Genomic DNA, 12,747 nt, shown 5'->3' with positions numbered 1-12,747 from the left:
CTCCTCACTCTGATCAGGATGTTCCATCTACTTCTACACAGCCAAGTTCTTCCAGACTTGACATTTTGGAACAACGTCTTAACACTCATGAGACTCTCCTGATCGACATGAATCTAGCACTTCAAGAGCTCCTGCGTCGCACTGCCAAAGCCTAGTTCTTAGGATTTCTTTCGTTTTTCTTCCTTAATTGATTAACCTTTAGTTTATTGTTTTCCTAATTTTAAGATATTTGCTTTTATTGTGTTATATTTGTTCGTTTTCTTACGTGTTTGTTTACTTTTGTTTCTTATTGCATTAACCATAACATATTCTTGAAAACCCTTCTTTATTTATATGAAAATCATAACGATAACATTACATCATACATTTCCCTAAATCTAGAATGGAGGATCCTTCCTCATTCTTCTACATTCCTGGCGTTGCTCCACTCTTTCCCTCTCCAGACGATCCAGTGTATATTTTATGTTGCCGAGCTTGATGCTCAGCTCATTCTTCTCCAGACTATCCTCCATCGTCTCAAGTCTTTTCTCCACTGCTTCCTTCTCTTCCAGCAGATTCAGCTCCATCTGGCACAGCTCCTGAATCTCCTCCATGAAGTAGAGGAACTCCTTCAGATCTTTTTCCAACTCTGGACTAAGATCCTCTTCCAGCAGCATGGCGATATGCTCATGTATGGTTTTTGAACCATCAGGATGCCTTACATTCAAGAACAAGTCTTCTTCAAATGCCTTCTTCCTGAGCTCCTTTAAAGCAACCATATATGATGCCATTTTCTAATATTTGGAATTGATCGTGTTGTGAAGCTTACTTCGTTCCTAATCGCTTTATATACGCATCCTCTTCTCTCCGAAAGTTATTGCTACTGCAGTTTCTCGAGGATAAGTCCTTGGTAACTGAAGCTTCTCTTTACTCCCGTGGCCGGTGGTAAACGTTCTCCACATGCATTAATTCCTTCTTTAATTCGCTAATCTCTCCTTCATCATTAATTAACTCTCCATCTTTTTGAACTTAGTCCTTCCTTCAGGGGGAGTACCTTGTACTTCGAGCTAATTTTTTCACACCCCAAGCTTTTTGCTTATGACAAAAAGGGGGAGTATAACCCAGAGTTTTTGATGTATATGCTGATTAGTGTGATTTAGTTATTACTTGGAGAATTTAAGAGTTCCACTGCTATGACCATAGACATGTCACTGGGCAAATACAAGGAATACATTTCACTTCCTCTGAAGTGATTTTAATTGACTCTGATACCCTACCCGTGACTCTGAATACTTATGCGCTCTGATTATTTCATTTCATCTATGTCATGCGTTTTCATTAAGTCTTAGATTCAGGGGGAGCTAAGCTCAGAATCAAGCTGTAACTTGGATTCACAATGAGCAAAATAAACCATTTACATCAGGATAAGTCTAATTCTATTTCTCTAAACTCTGAGTGAATTCAGTTTATTGTTTAAGAATTGTTCATCAAAATACTTGGTTTTGTCATCATCAAAAAGGGGGAGATTGTAAGATCAAGTTTTGATCGAGTAGTACAACTCTATGTTTTGATGATTACAAGTTAACATTTTAGTATGAACAATTATGGTACTCTAACGTGTTTTTCTGAGTGTGCTTTTGCAGGCTCTGACCTTAATCCAATCTCACACAAATCAGAAGCACTGTGCTTAAAGAGTGACCCAAGCAACGCTTTCGCAAACTCTATGTTCAATCTGAACAGTAGAAAAGCTTCAGAAGATCTGAAGTCAAACAAGCTCTGATATGAACTCAGTCACTTGAAGTTCTGAAGATCCAGACGTTCTGACAACCCAGACACTCTGAAGGTTCAGATGTTCTGATGGATTAGAAGACTCTGAAGATCCAGAAGCTGAAAAGTGGAGACTCTGAAGTCCAGAAGCATAATGGCTCTGAAGACCAAGTACTTCTCCTCTGAGTTCAGAATCAGAAGATACAACGGTCAGAGTATCCATGCTTCCCTCTGACTCTGATCAACAAGCTTCACAAGTTCCAACACGAAGCTCTCCTCTGATCAGAAGTCTGCTAGGTTAAAGGTCAAGTCACTATCCAAAGTACAAAAGCAAATGTACTATCCTGACGACCTAACCTAACATTCTCAGCCACAGCAGAAGCAAGAAATTCCAGGACTGCCCTCCAACGGTAGCATTCCCATGCAATGTTCAAACCCTAATCCTTGGAGTATAAATAGAGGCTGAAGATTGAAAGATGCGGTTGGAAGAATCTCATACGCGCAAGCTATATTCAAACTTTCTAAGCATTCTTTCATCTTTGAATTCATTGTGTTTACTACAAGCTTTTTAGAAGCAAATTCCTTGTAAACAATCTTTCTTAAACAGTTGTTTAATTTTCCTTTTGGAGATCAAGGTTGATCGGATCCTAGAAAAGACTAAGAGAGTGAATCTTAGTGTGAGCTAAGTCAGTGTATTGTTAGTCACTTGTAGGTTTCAAGTGCAGTTGTAACAATTACCTGATTAGTGGATTGCCTTCATTCTAAGAAGGAAGAAATCACCTTAACGGGTGGACTGGACTAGCTTGAGTGATTCATCAAGTGAACCAGGATAAAATCCTTGTGTGCTTTTCTATCTCTTATCTTAAGCACTTTATTTGTTCTCGAAAGATTTGATAAAATCTTAAGGTGGAAGTTTTATTCTGAAAACGTTATTCAAACCCCCCCTTTCTACCGTTTTTCATACCTTCAATGAAGTGAAGAGAATCTGTTACCTTGGTGTAGGGAAGGAACCTCCTTTATATACACGTAGAGATATTAGCGTTAGAGCCATGCAGCGTCATGCATGGCTCGTACTGGTGGGTTCTGGGTTGTTGGATCCTCTGCTCCCCCTGCTGCAAACAGTTATCTAACGGCCCAGGGTTTCTTGGGATATGGACCCAACCACCCTAGTTCTGTAGGGTGGTTGGCTTAGGTCAACCCCTAGGTGGTGGGGTCTCGTACGGTGGGACGGTCCCGGTGGTTTGTTTCGGAGAGGGCACTGTCCCTTGTAGCGGTCGTCCTGTAGGCGATCGGTCCCCCTCGTTATCTTGGGGTAGGGCGCCCCAGATGGGTGTTTGTCCCCACCAGGTGAGCGCCCCGGACCCAGCCGGGGTCTCAGTCAGTTGGTCTAGGGCGGCATCCGTCCTGTTCGTCCGTGCTCGGGGCTTCCCAGAACATGATGTTTATTTGATTGAAGAAGGAAGAACAGTGAGAGATAAGTGGTGAAAGGGACTGCCATGGTTGTGCGCAGTGAACTGAGTGAAGAGAAGAGGGGAAGGAGGTAAAAGAAGATGCGCGTGGTGTTGAGAAATTTGAGTTAGTAATCTGACGTGGTGTATTTTAAATTAGATTAAATCTGAGGCATTGATTCAAATCCAATGGTTAACAATATATGTTCTCATCTCTCACCATAAACCACTTCTCTCACCTGATATGCTCCCCATATATATATATATATATATATATATATATATATATTGGCTACAGGAGGAAGATTAAAGACAAAACAAAACTAACTAAATGCATCTAAATAAAGCGAAGCATAAACATTAGATGGAGGGTTGCTCTAAACACGTCGCTGCGAGCCCTCACGCACACTTTTTTTTCTTTTATTTTTCTACAAAGAGAGGCATATATTATTTCTCACAAGTTCTTACAAAGTAATCTTTTCACACTTAACATATATTTGTTTATATTTATTTAAATGTAGTGATAGATAATACTTCTATACACAATACTTAACAATATATTTTATACTCTATTTTTTTATATTCGAAATAAAATATAGGTATTAAAGTCTTTAATATCGTAAAAGATTATATGAATAATTTTTATATGCAGCTATAAAATATTTTAAATTTTTAAAAATATATTTTATTACTTTCGGTTCAACCATGGTTGGACCCTGGTTGAACCTTTAAACCTTAAACCAGTTCCATCACCGGTTTGATGACTGGTCTAATTTTCTAAACATTGGAAAATTGTATTACGGTGCTGACTAAGTGCTCTTACGCTGTCTGTCTATAGGACCTAAAACACTGTTGATCATATTCATAGACCTTAGTCTTAGATTTTTGGGGATTTTCATTGATGAGTAATATGATGGAAGTGTGCTCCCTTTATATAGAGGAAAGGGAAGGAAGAGAGGAGAGACTTGGCCTAAGTGGGACTAGAAAGTGTTGATAATTGTTGACTTTCTTGTGAAATTTCAATTTTTCTTGTTTACTTTGACATGTTTTGTTACTATCTAAACATTGATGTTTGACCTTGGCTCCTTTCACAAGAATTTTAGGTGGAAACATTATCATTTAAATGCCACAAAATTCATAAATAACATACAACTACAACTTTAGATATGAAACCTTGAATACACCTCCATGAATATGTTGTAGCAACATCTTGGTTTTATCATGTAAGCAAAAAATAATTTAGTAGACATTCAATTTAACTTTAGAGTGTCCTTAAGAGTTGTAGGCATTTGCTCTAACTTTCCGATAAAAATGAAAACCACCTGAAAATGATTTCTATGATGTAAAAGACACACAAAATACCAAAAGATAACAAATTTCCTAAGCCAGGACCATGCTACGGCCTTTACTCTTTTCAAAAGAGATGGAATACATAATTAATTAGGCACAATATATATATAGCATTTGGTGACTGACGGAGGGGTAGACGGTGCACTGTTTGAAAACATGAGGGTAGAAATGTCGACAAAAATAGGGTAGGGGCAGAATTTGCACAAACTTGAAACATCAAGGGCCAAAAATGCTTTTTAGCCTTTTCTTTTCAAGATAATAACATCACTGCATGTCCACCAAATGCTATATATATATATATATATATATATATATATTGTGCCTAATTAATTGTTGCATTACTTTTATATAACTTATGGTTTTCATGAAAATTTTGCAAAAGACAGTTCATAGGTTCAAAGAGTGTCTAAGACAAGAGTTCACCAGCTAGATTTGCAGCCTGTTGTGTAGGTTAGAGGTGAGGCAGGTATATCTTATTTTCAACCGAGTGACTTTGCTTCACTATTCGCTTGGATGGATAATTTGGATGGGGATGTTTGGGCAAACAAAATCGCGATACGCGAGAAGCATGGAGGCATGAATTTAGAAGATTGAGACAAGGATGGCTTCCCCTTCCCATAAGGCTCTTTTGTGTCCCCAAAATATGAGAATCTGTCCAACTTTCCCTCTTACTTCGTAACACCTTCCAATAAAAAAAACCCACCACATCAACCTCAACTAACACCCCGAGATCCAACCCAACATCCAAACTGTTATGCAGCGCGTTTCCATCATTGTTCATCTTCAAAATTTCAATTAATATATTCCATATCAAAATAAATTTCAAATAAACAATGGATTCAGATGAAAGGTTGTTCCGTTTCGAGGAAGAATGGACTCGGTGAGTTGATGGAAATAAAATAATGAATCTAATGATATATCACAAAAAAACATATAAGATAGATATTCCACAATAAAAATTCTTTTACTAGCGAAACAAATACCACAATGCTAACTTGTCCAACATGAAAGTGATTAATTTTTTCCTTCAGGAAATGTATTGCAATACATAATAAAACAAGAAATGATTGGCTATGTATCCAAGAGCAAGCTAGCTTTTTAAGAAGTGACATGACACCTTTGCTGCAGCTCCCTCTGTTGTCCAAATTTTGTGAATGGTCCTGTAAGGTAGTATAGTATTAATAATTACAAAGAGTTTGAATAAATTAAATTACTAAGTTATATGATGCCTAAGTCTCAATTTATATCAGGCAACAAAGTCAAAGAAAACCATGAATACAATTCGTTCTATTTCAACATCAGTATATATGTTTCAAAAAAAAAAAAACATCAGTATATAACAATCTGTAGCTTCTAAGTACCACAAAAGAATAGCTTTAGGTTCATGATTGATATCAAACAAGATGCATTTTTTTCACGTGAAAACACATTTTAAAACAACATATATGGTTATTTTTTAACAACATTGAATATGTTTACATGTGATCTAGTGGAAATATTACACAATACACTGGTAGATTTGGAAGTCCTAACCCAAAATTTAGATACAGATTAATAAGTGTGTAGGTATAAATTAAATTTCGAAAATACTTAAAGTTTTATTTTCATACAACCAACGATAGACTTTTAATTTTAACAAGAGAAAATTTGGAATATGTAAATACCAGCTAATCACACAAGATTTGATATGGAAGAAGAGTAAATACATACCTGGTTCATAAGTTTGTTGAGGCCTTTTCATTCTTCACAATTTGATGGATTGATTTATACTTATCCACCTCAGCCATTTCTCTCAGCACATCATCTTCAATTTTCTGTGCCTGCCATTTGGAAGGGTCCTCCACAAAATCCTCACTGAAAATCATCCTGGAAACCCAATCTTTCCAATTGGTTTTCTTATATTTATCCTCTTCAAATGATCCTGCAGCTAATAGTTGATAAACATAAACGACTTTTTCCTGACCAGGACGGAAAGCCCGTGCAATAGCCTGCTTTGTTTTGGACGGATTCCACTCTGAGTCCAAGAAAATCACACGTGAAGCTGCTGTCAGACTAATACCTGTTAACATTATATTTATTTAGTATTTTAATTGAATATTTATATAATTTTTTTGAGGTAATATAATATAAATAGAGGAAAAATTAACTTCATATGTGCAGTAAAATAATAAAATTTCTCATTTTCTATCTAATAATACCTTCTGCACAAGCGCTGATTGAAGCGAGGAGAACCTTTGAGGCTCCACGACGGTCCTCAAACTTATCAATGACTTTGCCGCGCTCAAAAAGCTCTTGTTCTCCATGAAGTGTCAAGATTTCTACTCCCATTTTCCACTTGAAGTACGTCTCAAACAACTCTAGAAGCAGCCACATTGGTGCAAGGTTGCGGCAAAAGATAATAACTTTCTCCTTCATCTTGACCACGCGGAAGACAAGACTCATAACAAATTTCACCTTTGATCCTATTTTCATATCAATCTTACATTTCTCTAGCTGCTCCAATTGGCTCGAAGTGAAAAACTTTTTGGCACATCTGGTTGTTGAGATCAACCATGGATGTATTGACACAAGGGTTATCAGAAACTCTACCTCAAGAGGGTACCCTCCGCTCCGGTTCATTTTCTTCTGCAGTTTCTGCAAGATTTCACTCTGCTTCTCAGTATTGTTCATCAGCAAAGTATAGATTTGTAAACCAGGTAACATACTATCTGCATTCCCGCTATCATAAACATCAATAAAACCACTTGAAATTTTCTTCAACATATTAAGACCCATCATCTTCTCCTCAACATTTTCATTACCTGCATCAATTTTCACCGCAATTTTATCCATGAAGAATTTCCTAGCCCGTGACTCGACTAAATGAGGAGCTTTTTTTTCTGCTTCACTCTTCACATATTTTGGATCTAACTCTTGCAGAACTTCATGAACAAACCTTGGTCTTGCCAAGCAAAGTGTGTTAAAATACTCACCAAAATTGTTCTGAAATAATGTGCCAGAGAGGAGTATTCTCAGTTCTGTCTTTACTTTCATCAACCATTTCCTCAAATTCGATTTTGTGCTTCTCGGATTGTGCCCTTCATCCAGCACGATAATCCCAGGACTTTCCTTCAAGGCTTTAGCCATGTACTTTTTGTGTTCATACTTTGAATTCTCATTCATTAATGATAAAAATGAAGTGTAACCCATGACCAAAACACTAGGGTGCGCATGCCACTTTTGAATCTTTCCCAAGCAGTCCATAGTGTGCTTTACATCCTCATTCGGATTTGGAATTCCAGGAAGAGCAAATGAGTTTTCACTGAAACTTCTCTGGCTTCTACGGCTGTGAATTAGATGCACTGGCATTGGAAAATTCCACTTGATAAACTCTTGGTACCAAGTGTAAAGTGTGGTTTTTGGAGCAAGGATTAAGGGCTTCTTGTTTGGGAATAACTTCAAATAGCTAATAAGAAATGAAATTGTGAGGAATGTTTTTCCAGCTCCAGGAGCATGAGATATCACACAACCTCCTCTATTTTCAGATTGTGCTTCCATATGGGTTGGGTTCATGGACCCTGCAATGTTTTGCCAAAGAAACTCAAAAGCTTTCTTTTGGTGGAGGAGCATTTTTTCTCCAAGTTCAGGAATGAATCCCCACACACTTTCATTTTCAATAGATATAGGCTCATCACAAGCAGCATTAGTAAGAAGCAAAGGGATATCATTATCATTATCATCACCCTTTGGATCATCATTAACATTTTGCTGATCATCAGACTTTGATTTATCATTAGCATCTGACTTTGGTTTATCATTATCCTCTGGCTTTGGTTTATCATTAGCCTCCGGCTTTGGTTCTTCATCATTGCATCGCCTATCCTTGTGTCGTCGTGATCGACGTTCCGCCTACCAATATGAACAAGGATTTTTAGATGAAGAGTGTTTGTATCCACTTCATGTAATAATTTATAAATAAACATTTATAAGTTAAACGAATCCCCAACCACATGCTTACAGATAAGCACTTGTATCTACTATAAGCTCTTTTGAATTCATTATTTAACATATTTTGAAAATAATATTATGAATAAACTATTATTATTTATTATGTATTTATTGATCTAAAAATTTGGTTGATTCTTTTTATGTAAATGCACCCAAAATATCTTACCAAATCAAGAGAATGTTAACAATTGGAGATGAATTTTAAACAGTGTTAAAGAAACCACATGAAGATTCAGCTAAAGTTTTGAACTTCACTTACAAAGGATGGCATGATGTATCTTATCTCTTCCTTCACAAAGCCGCATCTATGACAATAGATTCCAAGTTGCTCATCTAATCTATAATCATGCTCACAAGTTCTGGTAGTCTCTTCCTTAGTTGGAGCACTTAAATCCTGGTTTAATAAATTGAACAAAGAATTAAGTTCTACTCACACTCTTAAATAAGTGTAAATGGAGTGGATTAGAAAGAAATAGGAAGAAAAAATATTAAGAGATGTGATGTTATTGAAAGAGAAAAGACATATAGAAGTTGTTACACCTCCGTTTGTTCTTGAAGAAAACCCTCTATCATTGCATCATCCATTTCTCTCCATAACATTTCGATTTCAGAAACTTCTTCCTCCACCTGCTCTTTTCTTTGAGTTTTCTCAGTTTCCTTGCCTTTTCCAAAGTTGACTGCTTCCTTCCATTTTTCAGGAACAGGGGCTTCTTCTATTGCTGGTAATTTATCCATATCTTTTAAATAAGAATCTATCATTTCCTTGGATGCATTTACATCTAAGGCCCTGCGTCTCCGAGCTTGTTCTTCATCACTATCTTCCTCATTATTTCTATTTCTTGAAAAATCTGAACGACGTCGCCTCTTAAGTTCTTCTCCTCTTTTAGAATTCAGCCCCTCCCATTTGGGTTCTAGATCCATCATCATATCATCCGAATCAAGCAAATCCTTCCTATGATACTTCTTACCGCTTCTGAGATTATAATAACGACATGAAGAGGTTTCTCCAATCACTTGTGCATTGCCACTGAGCTGAATATTGCACATGCCACCATCATCATTGTTCTTTGATCCCCAAATATCATCAAAGCGGGAAGAGCATTCACCACTCTCTTGGAGAATTCGGGGTTCAAGAGCATCTAAACCAATTTTTTCATGAGCTAGAACAACAGAAATTGGTTTAAGATGTTCCTTTTCAATGACATCAACATCATAACTCACCTTTGTATCAACCTTTTGAACACTAGTTTCAACATCCCCTTTGAAAGTGTAATTCACTAGTGCCAACTTCTCATCATTTTCCCTTGTGCTCATCTTGGATTTCCTAGTTTGATATACAAAACCTGAACCATCATCACAATAGCCCAAGTAACGTTCAGGTTCCCTGATTCGACGTGTCGAGCGTCGTAATGGTGGCAACACTTCTGCTTCATTATTTTGCACAACAGGGACAATGCTCATAGTGTCAAGTTCAAAAATAGAGGATTTTGACATGTGACCTTTGATTTTGAAGTTCATAGCTCTTATGTGAGAATCAGAATACCTTGTATCAATTCCCATGATTTGGTAGAGAATCTTGTTTTGCAAAGATCTCACACAAAAGCACATGTTCTTCATAAGTGATATATAAGCTAGACAGGAAATGTCGCCAACAAATTTTCCTGAGGACAACCTCGTTTGTTGTCTGCTGATGTAGTCTTCAGACGAGTCCCACCGGAATGGTTGATCTTCAAGGCTTTTACGTCCAAGCTTTTGAAGGATGAAAATTTGATTTAATCCAACTTCTTGGACATCCTTACTCAAAGTATTTTTGTATGACCCAAGGGAACCTTGATTTGTGTAAAATCTTACATGATACACACATGAGCATTCAGGATTGTGGGGTTTCCTCTCAATGGAATTTATTTTAACATCAGCCCAGACCTACAATTAAAAAATTCAGACTTTATCAAATTTAAGATTCCACAAACTAGGATTTGGGTTACCTACGAATCCCTAAATTCACCTAGTCATCATACCTGGACTATATGGTTAAAATTGGTTAGATCATATTTTTCATCATGTCAATTGTAGACATGTCTAAAATTTAACTCGTACGATCCAGGTCAGACGACTCACATTTGGTGAATACATGAATGTAGGGATTCTTGATTGTAGGGAACTCATGTCCCATAAACCACAACTTTCAATTTAATGGATGTCATTAATACATGCCAAGAGATGTGAAAAAAAAAATCAAGAAAAGCCAAAATGATCATCTAATAGAGGCACGCAAATACGAATTGTCTGAACTTACCGGATTGGAATTTGATTGATTTGAATCATCACTACTTTGAAAGTTTGATAGTGCACACACATCAATCCCACATCGTAAGAAGGATGCGCAATCAGATAAAGTAGCTTTCCTTGACCTTATTCGCATGTCTGCAAAAGTAGTTATCTTTGACTTTGGCCGCATGTCTGAAAAACATTTATCTAGAGCTATCTCTTGTTTGTCCATAAAATGTAAGATGACCCTTCCCGATTCAATTTTAATGAGCTCCACGGGTTTCCATGAGCCAAACGCAAAAGCCTCAAATGCTGTTCAGAGTAAAGAATTTGAGCAAGTTAATATGTTTTAAAAACTAAAGTCCAAGTGTGTTTATGGAAAAATTTGGTACACACTATAGAAAGTAAAGAGTTAGTTATCATTAAATAAATAAAATCCTTTTTCAATATTATAAAATTGATTTTGTATTCTATTGGTATTTAATTTTTATATAATTTTTCCTTTTCTTTTTTCTAACATGCATAGTGATGCATCAACAAAAATAAGAGGAAAAACTTACGGTAGACATTTAATGGATGATTCCCTTGATGAAAGTATCTTTTTCTAGGCGCCCTTGAATTTGACTCTAACAAATAACAAGTGTCCATTCGATCTTGTATGATGTTTATCTGCATTGGGTGATTAAAGAAACAAATAAGTACACAAACTTCAATTTAAGACAAAGTCTTCAATATGTTTTCATAATAAGCATGATAAATCTTGGATACTATGGATATAAATCATAGCATTATAAATATCTTCCAAGATTTACCTGGCAACCAACATGAAAATGTATCGCTTTAATTTTCATTTATAAATTATGTTCACCAATAGAACCATTGTCCCTATAAGATGATGGAAAATTTAATAAAAACTATGAGAACGCTATAATTCATTTGATTTGAGTCCAAACACAACTTTTTAAAAGAGATGGGGAAGATGATAAACAAAACCATGTTTAGTTGTTTCTTTTTCCTTAAAAACCTACCTTTTTACATTAATATAAAAAAAAAGTTTGTCATCAAACTATAAAAAAATCATTATTCAACCCCCAAATTCGATCATACAAAGAAAAATGTAGAAATTGAGGGAGAGAATGAGAGATATGATAGTCGATGTAATAATGAGAGAAGGATTAAGTGAGTCTAAAGTCTCAAAACTCTTATCAAATAAGTGTCATTTGCATAAGTAAAACAATCTCCCAAAATAATTTATTTAATGCTCAATACTTTTAGAATGAAAATGAATGCATTTTGAAAATAGGTCCCATGGACAACCAGAACCTCAAGGTCTTTTTTCTAAAACCATAACAAGTAAAAAGTTTTCAAATTTTCGACCAGTTGAGGTCGATCAATGGAATGATCAAGGAAACATTATGAATTAACATTTCAAATGAAGAGTTTAGGCAAGCAAATATGTGAAAATTTCTACAAAAATATAGGACACACTAAATTGGGGACAATCTTTACCTGAAAATCGCAGCTCAAACTAGGTGCTAGATCTCAAGAAGAAGCAAACAATGTTGCGTTAAAGGAATAACAGAAAAAGAGAGCAGCAAATATGAGAGAAATCAATTTAGTTTGAACCAAAAGGCTTGAATGCAAGGAAGAATAGAGGGTCTTAAATAGGCCTCAAAATTATGGTGCATTCATTAAGAAAAGATGTGGTCAATGAAAACCTTCATGAGTAAATTGTAGGAATTAAATGAGAACCTCAATTTTCAACACTCATTACTCAACTATTACTAACACATTTAATATGAATAATAAATACATATTTTTCTATGAAATTATCTTCGTAATTTTTAATAACAAATAATATAATCTTAGTGTTGGTTTGATTTTTATATATTGAATATTTTATTTCTTAATTATTATTTTAATAAAAATCAATAAATTTGAAATTTAT

General features: G+C 35.7%; 1 protein-coding gene across 1 annotated transcript; it reads right to left on the bottom strand.

The window, feature by feature from the left end:
• Positions 1–5,594: 5,594 nt before the first annotated feature.
• LOC130743723 (SNF2 domain-containing protein CLASSY 1-like) lies at positions 5,595–11,650 on the bottom strand. The gene is made up of 8 exons (XM_057595953.1): positions 11,612–11,650; positions 11,360–11,468; positions 10,828–11,111; positions 9,072–10,454; positions 8,791–8,925; positions 6,743–8,432; positions 6,255–6,603; positions 5,595–5,704 (listed from the first exon to the last, which is right to left on the bottom strand). Exons 1-7 carry the CDS (start codon positions 11,648–11,650, stop codon positions 6,260–6,262), a joined length of 3,984 nt encoding a protein of 1,327 aa, XP_057451936.1. The 3' UTR covers positions 5,595–5,704; positions 6,255–6,259.
• Between the last annotated feature and the right edge of the window lie 1,097 nt (positions 11,651–12,747).

This window comes from Lotus japonicus, chromosome 1 (assembly GCF_012489685.1).
Source record: "Lotus japonicus ecotype B-129 chromosome 1, LjGifu_v1.2".
Lineage (NCBI taxonomy): Eukaryota > Viridiplantae > Streptophyta > Magnoliopsida > Fabales > Fabaceae > Lotus > Lotus japonicus.
The sequence above is the reverse complement of the archived record's forward strand: the minus strand, read 5'-3'. Positions and strand labels throughout refer to the sequence as shown.

Coding starts and splice junctions, on each gene's coding strand:
- LOC130743723 (XM_057595953.1), bottom strand. CDS start 11,650: ATGAAAATTAAAGCGATACATTTTCATGTTGGTTGCCAG. Junction 8,433..8,790: donor GATACATCATGCCATCCTTT/GTAAGTGAAGTT, acceptor TCATATTGGTAG/GCGGAACGTCGATCACGACG. Junction 6,604..6,742: donor AATCAGCGCTTGTGCAGAAG/GTATTATTAGAT, acceptor TAATGTTAACAG/GTATTAGTCTGACAGCAGCT.